This window comes from Echiichthys vipera (genome assembly GCF_963691815.1).
Source record: "Echiichthys vipera genome assembly, chromosome: 13".
Classification (NCBI taxonomy): domain Eukaryota; kingdom Metazoa; phylum Chordata; class Actinopteri; order Perciformes; family Trachinidae; genus Echiichthys; species Echiichthys vipera.
The window spans coordinates 15,735,826-15,757,069 of NC_139838.1; the positions used below are offsets into that span (position 1 = coordinate 15,735,826).

Consider the following 21,244-nt stretch of genomic DNA (forward strand, 5'->3'; position numbering starts at 1 on the left):
GGGTGGCTGGTTTGTGTGTCGGCGTGCAAACACACACACACACACACACACACACACACACACACACACACACACACACACACACACACACACACACACACAGGGATATTCCGCAGTCTTGTCGAACACGATCTGCTCCTCCATTGATGCGCCCACTGCTGACAAAATCCCTATACACCAGCGACCCACTATAATGGATAATGCTGCAATTTACAACCAACGGCGGCGAGTGGAGCTGTTAATATTATTATAAATACATTATATAACTGAAAAAAGGACTATAGTGCAAGGACATCAAATAGTAATTAATCACAACGAGTGTTTTAGACGGAGAGAATCATATGGATATTGCACGAATAATATTCCTTACAATATTTCCTATTTCATTTCTATGATTGGCGTCATGTTTTGTGGCATCATCCTCATAAAAAAAAGGCGTGCGGAAAAGTGTCTCCTCAGGTGAGAAAATCTGGTCAAATACAGTTGACAAATGTTGCACTATACTCTACATGACGTAGTCGGGTTTTACTGGCAGGAAGTGCCCTAATATGGCTCGAGCAGGACGAGATTCCCCAGCAGGGCATTGATATGCGCGACCACGTAGACAGCCGTCCGAGCCCCATCCTGCAGCACCCACGCTCACTATCAAACCGGGGAAGCCTTGAATTCCCTGCTGCTGTTTAGATACTATATGTGTTTCCATGTCTGGATGCTTAAATTAAAAGATGAATCAATGCATCAGACAACGAGCTAAATAAATGCTATTGCTGGTTTTGTGTGATTACTGGAAACCCTTCGTAATCCACATCTTAACATTTCTACAGTCTTTTAGGTATATTACTTAATCATTATTATAACAATTCTAATAAAGAAGACTGTGGTCAATCTGAGGCTTTTCTGTTTATGCTGATGTTGTATTCGTTTGAATTGATTATCAAGTAGCCAACTGTTTCTGCCCATCCCTGTATATACACATGTTAAACTTCCAATTATCTAAATGCAATACTATCAATATAAATATATAATGTGCAAAAAAAATAAATGAAGTTGTAGCAAATATTGTTGCAAATATGTCCTTGTCCGTTCATGTAGGTTGATAGTTTTCACTCAAGTAACTGGTTGAGTAGTTTAAGTCTCAATTACACACAGATTATTGTTGCTCTGCTGGACATCTCCCCATGACTCATCCTGATGCGTTTCAGCACCGCGGACAGTGCCAGCCCTGAGCTCTGTTCCCGCCGCTCCACACCTCTGAGCCCCGCCCAACACGAAACTATATCGTCTCATTCAACCAGGCCCCTGGGTCTGATTGAGAAAATGTATGGGGGGGTTGGGGTGTATTGGCGGTCATTATTTACAAGAAATGAGAGCAAGCGTTAACCGCAGTGGGAGGGGCGACAGAGATGCCGCATTTTTCTGAATGAAATTACTCCCTGCTCACCCCCCTCCCCGCGTCCTCAACGCCAGCACCTCATTGGTCGAGCCTCCCAGTCACTGACGTCAGACAGGCTCTCTTGTGGATGAGTCCGCGCGCAAGAGCATCCATTCTGCCTCCCATAAGGGCTCAGGAGAGATTGAAGAAACCGGGATGCAAGAGACGCCAAGTGCGAGTTTTTGAATAACTTTGATGAAGACCGACTTGCGGAGCGGTGTCACACACGGGGACTGTCCTCCTTCAGACCGGTACTGAGCATCACCGCGGACAGCGTCACCGCATCTCCATCATTTGGGCTTGGATCTTATCTTGAAGAAGAGTGATCAAATCTGTTCAACTCTGGCAAAGGAATCACGGAATCGCGTTACTAAGGTGAGATGAATAACATACTATATGCATATATACTGCACGTGTCTGTGCGTGTGTGTTCATGTGTGTCGGGGACATCCTCTCTGGTGCAGTGAACCTGCAAATGTATTATACAACAGGGTCCTCCGCACCAGGAGGTGGGATATACCTCCTCACTGAGATGTGAGGGAGGAGGATGAGAGACTCCTGTATAAGCAGAAAATAAATCATCTTTAAAAATATAAAACATATTATACTGACGGTGTGGTATTTCCTTTGGGTATGCGTGCAGTACGGTGTGACATGTGCTAAAGAACAAGCAGATAACACACCAGACAGTGCAGGCATGTTAACCTTGTTACAGGCGTATTCCTTAAATAGCCCTGCGAACAGCACAGGCTTTCTCGTTTATGAATCAGTGCACGGATTCAATTTTAGCCAGTCACACCATAAATTATATATATATAAGCTGTTTGGATGCTCCTGAAACGTGTTCAGGATAAAAACCCAGGGTGAGGGAGCCAGTATTTAGGGTGACAGACATCCATGATTCATTTATATTATTAGTCAATTACAGCCTAATGATGCATGTTTGGACAACACTTAACTATCAATTAAGCCCACATATTGATTGACTATAATTTGCGTGACTTCCCGCAAGACGATAGATGGTGACGTCACTGACGCTTCAGGGGGCAGCAGGATTACCATATACAATTATTTGAGATAATTATAAAAAAAACGCGAATATATTTCATTTTCATTATTATATATTTCTTGTTGGTTGTATATATTTTTAATCGCAGTGTAAAGGCCACATTTTCTTAATAAAGCTCACCTCGAGATGAAGATTGGGGTTATAGGATATAAATTAGTTAGGCTTTAAATACAATATGAATCTTGTGTATATGTCCCAATAATCTATTTTTATAAATAATAATTAAAAAACAAACAAACAATAAACTACAATACAATATACAATTACAAATGAATGAAGCAGGAGAGCTCAGGGCATAACAATCCCAAACACTTTATTCACTATAGTGCTAAACTAACTACTTTAGTTTAACATCTTAAATTCTCCATCACCACATTAAGTCCTCATCTGCTCTGCCACATCCCAGCAGCTCCATAGACTGGAACCACAGAAAAGGCTGTTTAATGGACAGATGGAGATACTAATAGCCCATTGGAGCTAATGTCAACTGGTTTCTCGTTTTTTCTCCCTTAGGTTGTGTTAGTGTGACTGCTGAAAAGCCATGATCCTCAACACCTCTGACCTGGGCTGGGATGAGTCCTCAGGTGCAAACCCCTTCTTCCCTCTGGACCAACAGGACAGCTCATCTACATATGAAGTCCCGCCTCTCACAGTGTGGGGCGTGGCCCTGTGTGTTTCAGGAACTCTCATTGCCACTGAAAATGCAATAGTTGTGACCACCATCTTGGCCACCCCTTCTCTCCGTGCCCCTGTTTTCCTGCTGCTGGCTAGCCTAGGATTGGCCGATCTCCTGGCAGGTGTTGCTTTAATCTTGCACTTCCTCTTCCTGTTCTGCGTGGAGCCCAGTGATTGGTCAGAATTGCTGATCTCAGGACTGCTGGTGACATCACTGACCGCCTCGCTTTGTAGCCTGATGGGTGTTGCCTTGGACCGATACCTGTCTTTAAGCCACGCCCTCACCTATGGTTCAAGTCAATCACGCCACAGAGCCGCCATCCTCCTGCTGCTGGTCTGGCTGGGTGCATGCATCATCGGGGCGGGACCTGCCATGGGATGGCACTGTCTGGGAGAGCCAAACTCCTGTTCTGTAGCACGACCTCTGACCCGGACGTACCTATCCCTGCTCTGTGGTGGCTTCCTGGTGGTTGTCATGGTAACCTTGCAATTGTACGCTGGGATCTGCCGCGTAGCAAGGCGGCATGCCCACGCCATCGCTACCCAGAGGCACTTCCTCCCTGCCAACCAAACATATGCAAGCAAACACAGCAGTGGGAGGGGCTTCTCTCGGTTGTTCCTGGTCCTCAGTGTGTTTGTGGGCTGCTGGATGCCTTTCTCCCTCTGGGGGCTGGTTGGAGACGCCTCTAGCCCTCCTCTGTACACCTACGCCACCTTGGTGCCGGCGGCGGGCAGCTCTCTGCTGAATCCAATACTCTATAGTTTGAGAAACAAAGACATTCGCCAGGTGCTACTCCAAGCCTGCTGCCCGCACAGACTCACACACAACACACACATGCACTATCCTGTCGATGTGTAGACTGCCAAACCTCTCCAGACTCAAACCACCACACAATCTATGCCAGACATATCACTGTTTGTGTGCCAAGATACACACATAGCTGCATTGACTATCATCCAGATTCAGACCATGAAGTTTCAAACACACACCCACACACACACTCCCACATACACAAGAGAGATCCGAGAGTTGAAGTCAGAATGTTCTGGACTGTCCTGGCTGTCGGCCATTTGGGGAGTATAGACTGAAACGTACTGTCTTGTGTATACTTTGTGCCTCATCCTCAGTCAATTGTAGCTCCACTTGGTCCCGGAATGAAACAATCAGAGACGCTATATATACCCCCACTCATAGAAAGTGGATTTAATCACCATTGGCACTTTAAGGTGAGAGGAAGGGATGGGTTTTCAATGTAAGTGTAATGACATGGGATCCAAAGCCCAATTTTATCTACTTGAAATACACAATGTTCTTTAAGATTTTGCACATGCTGTTAAAGGCACTTTGAAATGTACTGACCATATGTTCGTGTTGCACAGCCTTTTTGAAATGACTGAATATTTTATACAGATGAATAATAAATATGCTTTTTTTACTACGCGATGTCAGCACTCTTCTCTCTACTGCTGCCGAGGCTTTTAGTGTTTTTGTCTCTATCTTTCTCTATCTCTCACTCTTTAACTCAGTTAGGCAGACTACTGCTCCCCTATTCCTGTATCCTAAATTATTTGGTGGCTAAAGCAATCTTCATACGTCATCATCATCACTCTGCAATTTACTGCGTCCTTTTAGAAGCTACAAAGCAGCCTTGGTATGAGTATAAAGTGATTATGCGAGAGGTTTTTCTCTCCTCCTACTCATTTTCTGAACTTTATTCCAATTGATTCATTTTCTCACTCCCTACACAGTCTGTGAAAAGGTGTCCACCACTGATATGAAGAAGATGAGTCACGGCTAAAGCATGAGGAGTCTTATGCCAAGGCTTGACATTCTTGTGAACTTGTTATCTAACACATCACAGCATACACAGTTTTCATTCTCACAGAAAATAAATCTAAACAATCACTGTAATTTACTCTATCTTTATTGAAATAACTATGATCATTTGGAAATTTAAGGCAGAGGAAGCTTTGGCAAAGCATGCTGTGCGATTGTGCTTTAACACAGGCCGGTTTAAAATAAAAGGCACTTCAGAAATATGCAGTCCACACTAAACATCAGTCAGTTCTACATTTGACTCATCAACGGCAGCGGACAATATTTTTGGAAGAAGCTGATCCGTCACCAGTGTGGAACGTTAAAATAAACCTGCACGGACACTGAAATTTTGTATAAAAAAAGGCACTTATCAGGCAAAAAGCTGTCTGTGTGGGTGTCTACACAGAGCACAGTGATTAAAGCATCAGAGCATAGTCGGTCCACAGAAAAGAGAAGAAATACGTAACAGCTGAAACACAATACAAAATGAATCATGTTTGTGCTACATGTCAGCATATGTTCAGTATGGTGATCTCGTCAAACACCCCACGTGTCTGCCACGAGCCAATACTTCCCCTATCACGCTGCATAATTAATTCATGAATTTGTTTATAGACTACAATCGTGTCTCACCCACAAGTGAATTGTTCCCATGACAACAGAAAGAAAGAATCCTGAATACAAAAACGAGGAAAGGAAACGTGAATTTAAAAAAAAAGTTTTAAGGGGATATAAAAAGGATTGCATTAATTATTTTTTAGTAGATATGATTCAATATGTTATATTAAGTTTACATCTATATCATATAATCTGAGTTTCCGCTGAGCACATACAAATACTGTGTATGAAAGAGGTGTTTACTCCCTCTCTATTATCCTTTGCCATAATATACTAAAGCGGATAAGATCAGACATTTGGCCCACAGCAAAGGGCACCTGATTCTAACAGACACTAAGATAAAGATGGAGGTGATGTGTGTAGGTCACAAAACACTCTCACATCAATAACAGCGCTGTCTCATCCAATGAAAGCGATGGAAAATGAAGACACAAGTACACACAGGCACACTCAGCCTCTGTCTCGACCTTTGGACTTTTGCACCTTTTGATCAGAATAGTTTTGGATAAATAGGAATAAATGGATCGAGGAATGTGATTTGTAACAGGTCACCTGTACATACCCTGTGCGCATAAACTCAAAATCTGAAAAGACACACAGAACATGGACCCATGCTTCACTGGTACTTAAGAATGTAATTTAAATGGAAATTATGTTTTTTTTAAGGCTGAGAAAAGTTACAGAGGTGGTAGTGGAGAGGAAAAAGGGATGGCGGTCAGTCAGACCAATCGTCATCGTCGAACTCTGAGGAGTCATCCTCGCTGTCGCTGCACTCTACAGCAATACGACGGGACAGGATCGCGGCCACATCATTGCCAGTGTGATCCCTCTTCTCCTGCTCCCGTTGTGCCTCCGTCTTACGCAGGTTGAAGCCTAAAAGGGAGTAAGTGAGAACAGTTACAGTCAGTCAGTTACCTACTATTGAGTTAAAAGTAGTACCAGGATTAAAAATACTTAAAGAACTATGAGACCAATGATGTGACAGGCTGAGAGAGTATTTTAAAAATCAAGACACCGCTGATCTCTTTTCACCTTCACTCGTTGTTGCTGCTGCACATACATGAACCAAAATAAAAGATGTTCACATATACCCACACAGTCCGTGTTCCAGACCTATCACCTTGCACTTGGCATTTAATAATCTAATTTCAACTGAAGGTGCAAAATATTAAAGTGAGGGCCCAATGCCAATTTTAAAAATCTTTCTTTTTTTTTTTCACACAGGAATTTGACATATAAAACATAAAGAAGTCCTGAAAATACAAGAAGTGTTGTCAGACACTTTTCTGTATGAGCAGCAATTTTGTTATAGCCTGTATAAGTAAGTATACATATCAATATCTTGTAATTTACATGCTCATTTGATGTTTTAAAATAATTATCTGAAACGTATCTAGTAACTTCAACTGTTGAATAATTCAATTTATATTAATCTGGTTCTTACCTTGTCGAATGGCCTGCAGAAGGTCACTGCGAGCATCACCGGCAGGCTCGGGCTGAGGTTTGGGAGTGGCAGTGCTCCCACCAGATGTAGGGGGGGGAGCAGAGTGGTCAGAGGATGGGGGAGGAGGGCCAGGGGGAGGTGGAGGAGGAGGAGGTGGTGGTGGACCACCACCTGCAGGTATAGGTGGTGGAGGAGGAGGAGAAACACTGGACATGGCAGGTGGAGGAGGGGGAGCAGGTGGGGAGGGATAGGCGGAGGAGGAGGACAAGAACGGTGGCGGGGAAGGTGGGGTATCGAAGCCAGGGGGGGGTGGGGGAACCCCGAAGCCAGAGGGTGGAGGAGGGGGAGGGGGTGCAGGCGGAGGGGCAAGGTTGGGGCGAGAGTTGGGAGGGGGAGAGGACATGGGGGGAGCAGGGGGTGGGTGGTTTGGACTCAGCACACTGACGCGGTTCTGGGATGGTGCTCCGTACCCTCCGTCATTATACCTGCAAGTGACAGCGTGACAGTTAGAGATAAGGATCAGCTAAATTACAAAATCCCCCCTTTATTCGCTTCCAATCATCCTTCAATTTCTTTCCAGCTGTAATCTGAGCAGCTCATGCTCATTAAAGAGGCCGAAAGTGAACAGTAAGTTTATAATCCAATTTGCTACTGTTGAACCCTATAATTTTGAGAGTATGTGTTTAAGTGCAGCTGTACAGTACATGTGTAGCTGTACATTTAACACATGTTGGCAGTGGATTAGGTTCAACATGCTACTTACGCTATGTCTGGAGGTGGAGGAGGCAGGAAGTCATCAGCGCCAGGTGGAGAACCAGGCTCATACGCATAGGAGCTGGTACTCAGCTCTAAGCCTTCATCTACAGATCCAATACTGCCATTCAGACCCTCAGAAGAATTCCTTTAAAACAAAGTAAAGATATCACTATCTGCACAACATACAGCGTGACATCTTTATCCACTTAAACCTTGACATGCAAATAACAATAATAATAAATAATAGCTCCGACAGACCTAGCTTCCAGTTGTGGGTCATGTAGTTTTTTCTTATTTGTTCAAGAGTATCACACGTACATTTAAAGCAGTTGTAGTGACTGGTTCACACAGTTATTGAAATAGCACAAAGTGGAGCATCAGGTGGCTCAGTGGTTAGAGCAGGTGTCCTATATACAGAGGCTAACAGTCCTCGCTGCAGCGCCCTGGTCTGCACTACCCTTTGGTCTGCTGTGACTCATGCATTTGTTTACTGTATTTGCCATTTACAGCTAGCTCCTCACCCAACCCCCTGAGAACAGTTTCAGACAGGACATACCACCACATTACATTGTGTACAGATTGGTTGATAAGACACGGGAGAGTAGAGTTTACCATGCTAGTGCCCTTTTGGTACTTTTACTGTGTTTGTAAGAGAGAAATAATGAATTCATCATCAGGTAATTCTTTTTTTTACTATTTGCTGAAATGCATTTAAAAGGCTTTCTGGCCTGTGGATGACCATAACAAATACACACTTCCACCTCCCTTTACACAATCTCTCTCAACTTACAGCAAATCATTCTTTGGCTCCACAAACTCCTCCCCCATCTTACGGCGTTCCCATTCATCCTTCCTGGTCTTGATCTTTCGCGGATTCAGCGTCCGTTGGTTCAGATGATCTTTCTTCTCTTTCTTCTCAGAAAGCAAAGGGTGAAAAGGGGGTTATGGATAGTTGTGGCCAATGATGTCCACTTGTTTCAACCCAATGGCTGCTGTGCTACTTGTTTTGTGTGCATGTTTGTGCGTCTCACTCTGTGCTTGCGTTTCTCCTTCATGATGTCCTTGGTGTCCTGCAGCATCTTCTCTTTCCAGAGGTCAAAGAAGTAGGAGGGATCAGTGTAAAACTTCAGGGCCTCCTTCCCATCATCCCTGTAGACAACCATTTTACAAACATTAAAGTTGCATTTGGGTCCCAGTCACACTTCATGTTATCTTGTGTCCACAGACATAAATAAAACCATGTGGCTCTCGACAGATCTTTATCTGCCTTATGCCTGAAACACTTCCCCCTTTTAGCTCCACAAAAGAAATCAGGCCACATTTTGTCATATACTACCTAGTATGCACAATTTTCTCCATATTCAGTAAAGATCTGTCAAATGAATATCACTTTCACAGAGTCTTTGTAACATAATTGGACACGCTTACACTCTTACTCTTCTTATCATTAAAACCACTGCTGTGCTGATTATAAAGACACTTCATCCTCTACAGACCAAGCCCCCTTCTGTTCTGGTTTCTAATTAATCATACTTCCGATGTCATGTCTTGTGCATTATTAATATTCAAGATCTCAAGGATATGTGGCAGCTGGGTTGTGACACATGGTTGTTTTCCCCACAGAATTTATTCAGTGCCGCTTTGATTCTGTATACTTATAAGCAGAGACATTTACATGAATATAAATTATCTAGTCCCTCTTGCTATTGAGTCGGAGTTTAGTGTGATTTGAGTTTAGTGAGTTGAGTGATTTGTCATTATGTTTGCTTTTTGGTTAAATTTCTCAACAAAAAAATTAAAAACAGCCTGAATATAAGTGGGCCAAAAAGGATCTTGCAAAGGTGGACTACATGTCTCCTGAGAAACAGAATGGACACACCAGAAAATACATTTTCGTGATGAAATAAAAACAGATTTAGTATCATAAAATTGTAATTACATAATTTTTTCCGGCTAAATCAAACAGACAAAATTATAGTCCAGATATATATGTATCGAGGAGTTGGGTTAAAATAACGCATAGTCATGACAAAAATATACCATGCATGTGTGTTTACACGTGTGTTCACATGTGCATGCACGTTTTCTTAATATTCCATGCACGTTATGCCTCTGTGTTTCTGCTGAGGCCTACCGGTACTGGCTGAGGTAGTTGAGTGGTGGGGGTGGATTGCAGGTGATGTACGTGTCCTGTACAGGCATTGGCAGAGATGGCCTGGTGAACAGCTGCTGGTCCTGGATCAGACTGCTGTGGAAAGCCTTACGGGTATTAATGGCCTGCAGAGAGACTGAGAGAGAAACAGACAGATGAAATAGAGGGAATATTGTCAGGGTTTCCGCCAGTGTATTGCCAGCCCAGCGGGCTTAAGCATTGAAAATTTAAAAAAACAAGATATGTTCAAGTTGTTTTCTAAAATAAAATGTGTTATACAAGTAGCATACTCCTTTAAGGAATAACTTAGTGCATAGATTGTGTGCATAAATAAGCAGATATTGTGCAGTTGAGAGAGAGCACAAGTGTGCGACTGAGTATGAAGTAAGAAAACTAAGTTAAGTCAATATGTATTGACCTTTTAATAGAAAAGTTGTGAGTCAGTGTAAAACTCGTTTTAAAATAAACTGAATGTTACATTTTATGTTGTATTTAGACATATTCAAAATAATCTCATATGCTAATAATATGTCAGAGTACTTACCCTCCTCTTCTTTGGGGTCCAGCTGGGTGACTTTAACCTGCAGACGATCCACTCTTTCTCCCAGTGTATTTACTCTGATTGCAAATGCTCCAGCCTGGACAAACAGCTCCCCGAACACATCCTCTGCATACTTGCCTACACAGATTATGATTATTTTATTTACTTAAGTATTTGTCTCACACATGCATGCACAAAAATGCATATTCACAACAACAGTCAAATAAAAGATGTGCAAAATATGTGCGGTCCTACACATTTGCCACGTGTTATTGACCATTACATAATATTTTAATGACAGACACCCAGCCACACACAGCAGAAACATACTGAGGCTGCCCAGCTGGCGGATGATGTTGGCCAAGCTGATATTGGTGACACATTCCAGCTCACTGCGGATGTTGGACGGGATGGTCTGGCGACACACATGCCGCGGCTCTATATTCCTCGTAACCAGAGGCATGGTTGAGTGGTGTGGGTAGAGGGACCCAACCCTGATGGGGGGAGAGGAGATGGGTGCAAAGACATGAAAACATAAAAAGGGACTAAAAGACAGCACTGAGATTATTAAACACACGTAGGACACTTCCAAGTCTGCATGTGACATAATTGATAGTATATGGAGATGTTTGCAATTTGAAGGCATCACCTTGGATTTATGACTATTAGAAAGAATAGAATAAACTATTATTAGAGAGAGCTAATAAACACATTACATAATGAAAATAACTGTTACTTCCATCCCTAAAAGGGCCACATCCTCATGTGACCTAGACTTGCACGTATAAATAAACTAAGGCAGACTGAGTTAAAGCAGAAGCAAAACTAAGTCTCGTCACTGACAGAAAACCTCCAGCATCCACCCAGTTTATGTGAAACCAGAAAAATCAACGAACGAAGACAAAAGAGTTGGGATACTGAGATGTGCCCCATTATGCTTACACTAGTGTAATATTTAAAATTATATTAGACAAATCACAGTCAGTGTGTGACAATGTAAACTCGCCACACAAAGCAGTGCAGTGCCATATGGAATCTGTTCACAGAATGACAAACTCCCAAAGGTGCTCGGAGAGATGCGGTGACTCCCTGCAGTCCAACAGGCAGCATCGAGCTTACTGTAAGTATACACCCTGCACTGCTTCCCATTCCTAATTACGAGGTTTTTATTTTTAACGTTGTGGGGCTTTAGAAAAATGGCGAAGTCCTGATACAAATGGCATTACTAGGTGAGTTCAAGTGTGCATATTTCTTCGGTTGACAGGGGCCCATTGTCATGCTAATTTTCAAACCGGAAATGCTCTCAGGGTTTACCGTATTTTTTTTAAATGAAAAATGGCACTTGTTAGATCCAGTAATTATTATCCAGATGGTATACCTCCGCGCTGTGTGGTTGGCTGAATGTTCGGCACTAACACTCACCCGCTCTCTGTCAGATGGATACATTGTAATTATACACGTTTTACTTGTAAGTTTAATATCCCGGTTAAACTCTAAACGTTTCCCTAGGTAGGCAACTACAAGAGAACAAGTCAGTAGGAAACGTTAAACTTTTACGCCCTCAACATTAAGCTACAATGTTACTCGGGATCTCGGCCTTGTCAGAGCAGGAAGTAACTTGTCGGCGACTCTTATCTCAAATAACCACCCTAACAAAAGTGTGTTTACACCCTTCACTTTATGATAACAATACCGACTAAATATACTCCACTTACCGTCAAAATTGGTACTGTATACTCTCTCTGTGTGTCTGGTTGTTGTGCCGTCTCAAGATTTCCACAAGAAACGTAGAGCGGTACAGTACACGGCGAGCTAAACAGATCACCGAGGTCCCGGGATTGAGAACTTCTGATTGGTCAAAGCACTGACTTCCTCAAAGCTGATTGGCTCATGCGCTTGTCGCCTGCTTTCGCTGAGAACAGGATGTGGAAATTTCAACGTAAAAAGCGCAACTCCACAGAACTCCACCCTGACTAGTGGCAAACATCTGTCCGTAATTTGCGTAACGGAGGGTGGAGGCAGAAACACATTCCTGCGCGCGCTCCAGCGAGTGCGGACGCGTCCGAGGAATGACAGGCATTGGCCTTTTACGCACAAGAGCTCACTGTGGAGAAAAATAACTTGTGAAGATAAACAACTGTCCTGTCAGCCTTGGGTAGTTTTAAGTCATCCCTCACCTCAACTCAAACTGGAAGTGGTCTTTGCAGTGTTTATGGGAGGACAGGCAAGTCAGTGAAGGTTAAATGTATTTATTCATTTTTCCAAGTATGGGAACGTGTTTGTTTAAACGCTGCAATAAGATAGCATTTATAATGTATTTTTTTAAATCTATTTACTATATTAAGTAAGTTAAGCCACTGTTGCAGCGACTTTCTTTGTTTGGCTTTAGGAATTAAGTGCAAATATGGTGAAAGGAAAACACAAACACTGCAGTTGAATTACTCTACTTCAAATTGGAAATACACACATACATCACAATTATATTGATATGGTTGCACTTCCCCTTTTATATATGTTCATCTTGGTTTTCCTGTCCTGAATGAAACTTCCATCTGAAGTCGTGAGTTGTAACAGTACTTGCATATATACACATTTGGATGATTTGGCTGTAGGCTGAGTGCAAGGCCTATCTAGAGAGTAACAATTGATTAGCTAATTTACTTCCTTTCATTCAATCATTAATCATTAATCTGACACCTTTTTCAAATTATTTACATAAAAAGTGTAAACCATTGTTTCTGCCAGATGCCACAAATGCCAACATAATGTATATAGGTTATAAATAACCCCAAACTGAGAATTCTAGTTTATGTGGAATTGTTGTTACCAGGGACGACCAGGATTCTCCAAGGACAGAGAGAGTTGCGTCAAGGACTTCTGGCAATATTTGGTATTTTATTGAGTCATTAATGCACGTTTATAACACAGTTTCATTCTTTTCGTCTTTGTTATACAGTACACAGTGAAGTGCAAATATGCATCAGTACAGAACAGAATTTCTGTATATTTCACATGAGTCACTAATACTCAAAATATAATTTAAGCTTCTCTTCATTGTAAATAATTATTTTACATAAAGCATTTAAAGCCTAATAGATGAACACAAACAAAATTAAATAACCTGCTGAATCTACATTCAAAGTAATGTAATACCTTATGATATGAATTTGATGAAATCACAATTCTATGATTTAAAAAAAACAAAAACAAAAACAACATTGGTGTAGTGGTTAGCACTGTCGCCTCACAGCAAGAAGGTCACAGGTTCGCATCCCGACCTCGGCCTTTCTGTGCGGAGTTTGCATGTTCTCCCCGTGTCTCCGTGGGTTTTCTCCGGGTACTCCGGTTTCCTCCCACGGTCCAAAGACATGCATGTGTTAGGTTAATTGATGAGTCTAAAATTGCCCGTAGGTGTGAATGGTTGTCTGTCTCTGTACGTCTCTATGTGCCCTGCGATAGACTGGCGTCCTGTCCAGGGTGTACCCCGCCTTACGCCCGATGTCAGCTGGGATCGGCTCCAGCACCCCCGCGACCCCGACCCCGGGATAAGCGGTTGAAGATGAATGAATGAATGAAAAACAACATTGAATGTGTTGGTACCTGCCAGACCGCTGTTTGGTATTCAGGACACTGTTGCATGTAAAGTTGGAATAAAATATTTTTTTTAACCTCTTCTCATGAAATGATTGTGACAATGTGATTTATTCTTGATAGATAAAGTGTAAATGTTCTTAAATCTTTATTGATCAATCTCTTCCAAACATATCACAGTGAAAATTAAACCTCATATAAATAAAATAAAAAGAGGAACGATAAAGTTGGAATAATTTTGTTTATATATCTTTTCTATAGTCCATGTGAGACTAAAGGAAATTCATCTATCCATCTTTAACAGCTTGTCCCTAACGAGGTTGCGGGGGGCTGGCGCCAATCCCAGCTGACATCGGGCGTGTGGCGGGGTACACGCTTGACAGGACGCCACTCTATCACAGGGCACATAGAGACAAACAGACAGACAACCATTCACACTTACGGGCAATTTAGAGTAATCCATTAACCTAACACCTGCATGTCTTTGGACTGTGGGAGGAAGCCGGAGAACCCAGAGAAAACCCACGCAGACACGGGGAGAACCTGCAAACTCCATCCGGAAGGGCCCCAGCCCGGATTCGAACCAGTAACCCTCTCGCGACAGTGCTAACCACCACACTACGGTGCCACCCCTAAATTAAATCTTTAGATCTAATTATCATATTGTTGCAGTTTTTCCAAGTTATATCAGCAAGTCACCTTTTGTTTCATATTTGGTCAAATGAGCCAGTATTATGCAGTCGATGCTACAGACACAACAGTGTTTCATCTGAGGGTGGAGTCCTTAAAGGTCCTTTCATCTCCAGCAGAGGGAGATGTCATGTTAAGATCTGCCTGAAATGGCAGGGGGAAAAGTTGGTTGAAAGAAAAGTGTTTCACCACTTTTTTTTTTGAAAGTCTGACCTTCTCATTCTTGTTTGAGGCCATCCACAATGTCTGGTTGTGTGTAGACCTGTGTTCACTTGTGTGAGTCTCATCGTCTTGTGTTGGCCCAGCTGAGTGTGTAGGAGCTGTGACCATTTGCTACTGTCTGTTTTAGTACACTGTGACCCTCTCCTGCAGAGCTGTGGACCAGCTTGAGTCCAGAAGCTTGGAGACCATGTAGGACACTGAACCAATAGCGGAGCACTTCCTCATTGGTTCCGCCCACCTCAAACCCTGCCCATTGCAGGTGCACTGTGGCAACAACATTATGGACACTCTGCAGAGTTCCCGACTCAATCCAGTTCTGGAAAACTCGCCACTCAGCACTTAGCAGGTCAGCATACAGGAAGTGAACCTAAAGGAAATAGAGAATAGAGAGAATCCAGATTTAATATTTTCCTATACGAATGCACAATGATGTACTCACAATACAAATAAAGTCACAGGCTTAATCAGTAAAACCAAATACTTTAAACACTTGGAAATAAAATAGATAATAAAATATTTATGGTATATTTACACATGGATGTCTTCAAACACTCTTATAATTTCAACCCACATATACACATAGGTATGTAGTTCCCTCTTGTGGCTGCAGGATGTAACAGGGCCAGTGTGTGATTCACTCACTTAAACAGTTGCCATGGCAGCCAGGGATGGCGCAGAGCCCTGTTGCTATGGGAACATACAAGTAAGAGAGCTTTCTGGGAATGTTGGGGTGAATAGACTCTAAGGTATGTTTGTTCGACACTGTTTCTCCGTGTGTGTGTGTGTGTGTGTGTGTGTGTGTGTGTGTGTGTGTGTGTATGTGTGTGTGTGTGTGTGTGTGTGTGTCTTACAGTGTGATGTCCCAGAGCTGCCATGATGTCTGCCAGTGTTTGAGAAATACTACCCAGGTTGCCTCGTGTCTTCTGCTTGCGCTTCCTCGGAGCTCGCCACTCAAGCCACATCTTGTGCTGGCTGACCACACCTCTGTCACCATGGTTACTGGCCAAACTGTTGCCAAGGTGACCACCAGATGCATTGGAGTTGCTGGGATCAAAACTGTGTACTTCACAACCCAGCCCTAACACAGTCTTAAGAAAGTCTGCATCTCCACCATCCATACTAGAAAGACAAAGACAAAAAGATAGACAGTGAGGCAAGGGAGCAAGGGAGGTGGTTTGAAGATTATTGCATGCATGATTAAATATGCATTGCATTGTTTACTCCAACTCTGCCGGCGTAATGAATGCATAAGCATCACAGCACATGCTGAGACAAATGGCGTACAGACTTATGGACACACCTAAAGGAGTATGCAACACACGGTCTGTCTGCAGCTGGAAGGAGCCAGTCATCAGCGCACAGCAGCCAGTGGAGTGAATCTGCAGGGGGCTGTGAGGCCTGAGCCTGACCTGGAGACAAAACCCTCGAGCAGTTCAGCTGGAGATGTAAAGAAGAGGGTCACATGATATTTGGTTAGATTGAGGCCTGAGCCTTACGCGGAATTCGCATACAACGAAGAAGAGAGGAAGTTAAAGAAGAAGTTGTGTGAAAGCTTCTTGTGAAATATGTGAGAACATTTGAGATGGTGGTCATTTTCTGTTAGAAATGACACTTAAATGGAAGATTCAGTTCACGATAAACATTTTGCCTTGAGTACCTTTGAGAGTCATCGTAACTTCTCACAGGTATTGAATAATAACAGAACACAATCAACACAATATACTTTATTCAATCATTTCCCCTGCCAGTTCCCCAACACTTTGTGTTATGTAAGTCTTAACTTTTGTATGGGAGTTTCCAGCCTGGAACTGAAAGTCCTCACTGGCTTCAGATTTTGCAGATTTCTGCTGCCAGGATACTGACAGTGCCTGACTGATCGTATTACTGCTATGTGAACCCCCACACAGTAAGTCTGCAGTTGAAGAAGTGAAGTAGTTGGAAAAAGTGAAGTTTTATTGATTACTCTTAAGGCTTGGCAAGATCTCACTCCTGGCCACAGTATCTGTGGATCCCTTGTGAGCCGGGATGTAGTGTATAGTGTGAAATCTTTAGGGAGTTTCCATAAGTATTAGACCAGCGGCTCCCAACCTAAGGGTCAGGACCACCTCAAGGGGACACAAGATAAATGTGAGGTGTCACAAGATGATTGCAAAGAACGTAAAGTGTTTTTCTTTTCTGATGTTTCTGTGACAGATTTTTCTTTTCATGAAATAAAATATAGTTTTTACTCTTTCCAGCATATGAAAGTCATTCAAATGAATCAATCTGAAAATGGAAACTGTCATGACATCTGTAAATGCTTATTGAAATTATTAATTTACAGTCTGTAAAGTTAATTTTAAAGGTCCCATATTGTAGTGACCAATCAGTGTAGACTGGGCTTTTTCAGGAGGGGTGCATAAAGAGACAGGCGTTAAAACGGAGCGTTTCAGATGGACGGTGAATACTCAGACAGACAGTAGGAAAAAATAACATGTTTTTTGAACATTCAGACATGTAAACATGTTCTAGCATCAAAATCAAAAGTATCAACGTATGAAGCCGAAGATGAGCATAATATGGGACCTTTAAATTTGAACAAAATGTAACAGTTTCACAAAGTTAAAATATACTGTATAGAGTAATTTTAAACTAAAATTGTCCTACCTGTGGCCTGGTGATATAAGTAATGATACGATTGAGTTCTGCTGTGAAGGACGGCTCGACTGTTGCCCACGGCTGCACCTCCAGTGTTCTGGGTCCCTTCTGGGAACATGCACACATACATATCAATATATTGATACCAACACTGCGAGGAATACCGTACAGATTCATGAGTATGTGGAAGGGTGCTAAATAATGGATAGGAATGACAGTAATGTGTGAGTGTGTCTGCTGCACCCCCATGCCCCAGGTAGGTAGAGTGCTGAGGGGGCAGGTCACAGCCTCTGACCTCAGTCCTGCTGGTAACATATTTGCCTGAGGCACCGTAACACACATACACACAAAGACCCCCCCACCCAACCCTGCGGTCACCATGGCAACCCGCTATGGTGTGTGTGTGTGTGTGTGTGTGTGTGTGTGTGTGTGTGTGTGTGTGTGTGTGTGTGTGTGTGTGTGTGTGTGTGTGTGTGTGTGTGTTGGGGGGGGGGGGGTTGATGATTCACTAGAATGAGTCAGAGTTTAGCCTTGGGCAGAAAAAGGGGAATGAAAGAGAGGGGGGGGGGGGGGGGTGAGGAGGGAGGAGAAGGAGTTTGAGGTAAAGATTTGACAGATGCACCCACACATAACGCAGTTGAAGGTTCAAGCGCTCTCTATCTATCTGAAGGGCAAAGAGAGGAACAGCTGTCACCTCTCTCTGATCTGGGGCCAGTGCTGTTCTCACCCTCTGCCCTCTCACCTGTTCCACAGAGCTACAGTATATGCACAAACTGACTGATTATAAACTACGTGGATGAGGAATCCACAGCAGCAGGGTAGTCTTCTTTTTTTAAAATCTGTATTCCTAAACTGAGCATGCAGTACTGAATGATACGGAAATAAAGACCTTTTCAAAGATGTAAACATAAACATGCTAAATGTGCCCTAGTTTATTTCCTGTTCCAGTAAATGTGAATGACATCAGCTGACAGGAAGTTACCAAGGTCCAAGGCTGTTGCCTACCTATGGCATTCCGTTGAAAAGGTCTATATAGCTACAGTTTAATTCACTGGGCTACAAACAGTACACAACATGATACACTTGATTGGCGTATGGGTCAATTGTTTTACCTAAAGATGATAAACATTGATTTATTTTTTCCCTAACAGTCAGCTGTTGTGAAATTCAATTAGCAACACTGCAATCATTCAAAAACATTTCTATTCAACTTGACCTCACGTGTTATTTACCTGGCGCGAGTGCATCTCGTTCTCATCCTCATAGGCTCGTGCGCCCTCCCCCCTTCTCTGCCCATCTTCCATCTCTACCTCCTCCTCTTCATCCTCCTCCTCGCCCGGGCGCCGGGACGGGGATTCCCGTTGTTGGCGTGGCTTTCTCTGGTTCCTCAGCGGTTCGATGCTGATCACGGTAAAGGCGACCTCCTGCTCTTCCTCCTCCACCCCCGCGGCTCGAGGTAACCGCGGCCCGACGACGAGGAGCTGGAGCGCCAGGAGAAGCGGCGGGATTAAGAGAAGTAGTATTCCCGAGCGGAGGGGGAGACCACCGCGGCGGCCCGCACAGGTCCGCATTCCTCCTCCGTGGTTACACCGGGGAACATTTCCGGCGCAATGCCCTGTTTTTAAGCCCTGATTCAAGATGCAAGTGAGGAAAGTCCCTGCTGAGAACACCCCTCCTTTTATTTCTTCCCAGACCTCCTTCTGCTTCTTCTTACCCCCAGGGGAAACTTGTGATGACGAGGCGCATTCCTCGGTCAACGGTGGCCTTATTGACACAGTGACTTTATTTAGCTCACAACCAACTCATGCAGTTTTAAACCAACTTCAATGTGGGTTAAAAGTATACCTTTACCCGGTCATATATTGAGAAAACAGGCCAAACTACTCACAAGCAATGAAAGGCTTTAAGTGTTAAGCAAAGTGTTCAATTCAGCCACTGTTTGAAGCCTTTAACTACCACTACCCCAGTGTCCCGATACACATAGTCCACTATCATACTATTTAGTATGCAAGAAAAAGATTTAGTAATTCAGTATATGCCAAATATACCAGGATGTCCTACAAAATCTGGTTACATTTTGTAGTAGCCATGGACGGATTATGAGACAATGGGCCCCTGGGCGCAGACCAAGCCCCCGCCACAGCCACTGGATATCCAATACTGAAGTGCAAAAACTGAAATTCTCAGAGTGGCCATTAGGGTAGTTTGCACAATAGAGCAATTTCTCATTGACCCCAATGGCCGTTCTCACAGCATAATTAAACCTTTTTAAGGCCTGGTAAAAGAAAAATATTCCAGTCTGTATGTTTAGGTCATATCTCCATGACAACACTTGAGGGGTGTCCGTACCAGGCTAGCTTTTATTTTTTTTCGAGGTTTATGAAGAAATACGTTAGCCAGATGGACGTATCTCCCTCCCCGCATCAATGCCCTTTTTTGGTAAGAGGAAATGAGACGGAGTCAAAGTCGGACAAGATGGTGACTCCTGTAGGCGAGGACGATTTTACCAAGTTGACAGAACGGACCCCGATGGGTATGCTACGTCCATTTTTTATACAGTCTGTGGCGCAGACATACAAGAGGCCCCCCACTCTGCCTACCTAGGAACAAGACACCCAAATTCAAGAGTTTACTTTTAGTCATCTATTTTTACCTTTTATATTTCTATGTTGTTTAGTTTCTCTCTGTAGTCTTTTTACATCTATTTTTAATCATTTTGCGTGTCTTTGTCGTCATTTTTTTTAGCATCTCTCTGTGGACATTGTCTCTTTGTGGTTATCCAAACTGGGGGCACACTAACCGCCATCTACTGTAGGTAACACACTGGTTATAGATAAGTACCTCATACAACTCCACTTTAAAACAATATAAACTACCCCTTTAAGTAAAAGAGCTGAATACTTCTACGGCTGATTGTTGAGAAACAACTTTACAGGTTACGGAGGCTTGTCAGTTGCCAGGTTTTAGTTGGCTGAAGTTTTGTTCAAATTCTTGCCAAGATAATCACCATTTGTATTTAAATGAAATGCTGTTATTTTTTATTATAGTTGAAAAGAAGCGTCTAAATAGAGCTGTGGCTCCGCACCCTCCTCCTCCTCTCGGCCTGTCATGTAGCGTTGTTGACAGTGCGTGTTCTCTTCCACCATACAGTGGAATGTCACAGCAAACACATTTCCTCCGGCCATGTCTGAGTCTATTTAGTCAGCCTGTTGACAAACTGTACACAATATGCAGCCAGTTAACTCCCCCCATCTGCTTTCTTTCTCTCTCACTTTCTCTCTCTGTCTGGCACGCACACACATACACACAATATTTGCTCTATTATAGCAAGTTTCCCTATGAGGACATGAAATGACTGAGCATGGGGTCCCTTCCTGTCATCTCTCCGGTACCACCAGCCCTTTACGCTGTTACGCAATCTCCTTATTTGGTTGAGGAATTTTGAAACAGTACATCTTTGTACATTTTGTTTCAGTGGCTTTAAATCCTCTCCGACACACTTTTTTGATTTCCTCAGTCTGGTTTCTTTCTTTCCCCTCCAACACATCCTCCCCTCCCCACCACCCATTCCTCTCCTCCCCTCCCTTTCACTCCCTGT

The 21,244-nt window shown here is 43.1% G+C and overlaps 3 protein-coding genes across 3 annotated transcripts; 1 reads left to right on the plus strand and 2 right to left on the minus strand.

The window, feature by feature from the left end:
- Positions 1 to 3,042: 3,042 nt before the first annotated feature.
- Positions 3,043 to 4,035, plus strand: gpr3 (G protein-coupled receptor 3; the record flags this gene model as incomplete). The annotated part of the gene is made up of 1 exon (XM_083925983.1): positions 3,043 to 4,035. One exon carries the CDS (start codon positions 3,043 to 3,045, stop codon positions 4,033 to 4,035), a length of 993 nt encoding a protein of 330 aa, XP_083782109.1.
- A 1,048-nt stretch (positions 4,036 to 5,083) lies between these two features.
- Positions 5,084 to 12,324, minus strand: wasf2 (WASP family member 2). Its single transcript, XM_083925496.1, has 9 exons — positions 12,222 to 12,324; positions 10,837 to 11,000; positions 10,510 to 10,644; positions 9,948 to 10,101; positions 8,845 to 8,962; positions 8,604 to 8,725; positions 7,821 to 7,958; positions 7,058 to 7,542; positions 5,084 to 6,486 (listed from the first exon to the last, which is right to left on the minus strand). Exons 2-9 carry the CDS (start codon positions 10,967 to 10,969, stop codon positions 6,329 to 6,331), a joined length of 1,443 nt encoding a protein of 480 aa, XP_083781622.1. The 5' UTR covers positions 10,970 to 11,000; positions 12,222 to 12,324; the 3' UTR covers positions 5,084 to 6,328.
- Positions 12,325 to 14,950: 2,626 nt separating this feature from the next.
- On the minus strand, positions 14,951 to 19,231 carry LOC310955516 (putative methyltransferase-like protein 24). Its single transcript, XM_083925344.1, has 5 exons — positions 18,879 to 19,231; positions 17,656 to 17,754; positions 16,310 to 16,446; positions 15,861 to 16,128; positions 14,951 to 15,376 (listed from the first exon to the last, which is right to left on the minus strand). Exons 1-5 carry the CDS (start codon positions 19,215 to 19,217, stop codon positions 15,071 to 15,073), a joined length of 1,149 nt encoding a protein of 382 aa, XP_083781470.1. The 5' UTR covers positions 19,218 to 19,231; the 3' UTR covers positions 14,951 to 15,070.
- Positions 19,232 to 21,244: the final 2,013 nt, after the last annotated feature.

Excerpts from the sequence above, each read along its gene's own strand:
- wasf2 (XM_083925496.1), bottom strand. The coding sequence starts at position 10,969 with ATGCCTCTGGTTACGAGGAATATAGAGCCGCGGCATGTGTGTCGCCAG. Across the intron at positions 7,959-8,603 it reads GAGCCAAAGAATGATTTGCT|GAATTCTTCTGAGGGTCTGA; the intron begins GTAAGTTGAGAG and ends TTTGTTTTAAAG. Across the intron at positions 6,487-7,057 it reads TCTGCAGGCCATTCGACAAG|GCTTCAACCTGCGTAAGACG; the intron begins GTAAGAACCAGA and ends ACTCCCTTTTAG.
- LOC310955516 (XM_083925344.1), bottom strand. The coding sequence starts at position 19,217 with ATGCGGACCTGTGCGGGCCGCCGCGGTGGTCTCCCCCTCCGCTCGGGA. Across the intron at positions 17,755-18,878 it reads ACGAGATGCACTCGCGCCAG|AAGGGACCCAGAACACTGGA; the intron begins GTAAATAACACG and ends GCATGTTCCCAG. Across the intron at positions 16,129-16,309 it reads TGTGTTGCATACTCCTTTAG|TATGGATGGTGGAGATGCAG; the intron begins GTGTGTCCATAA and ends TTGTCTTTCTAG.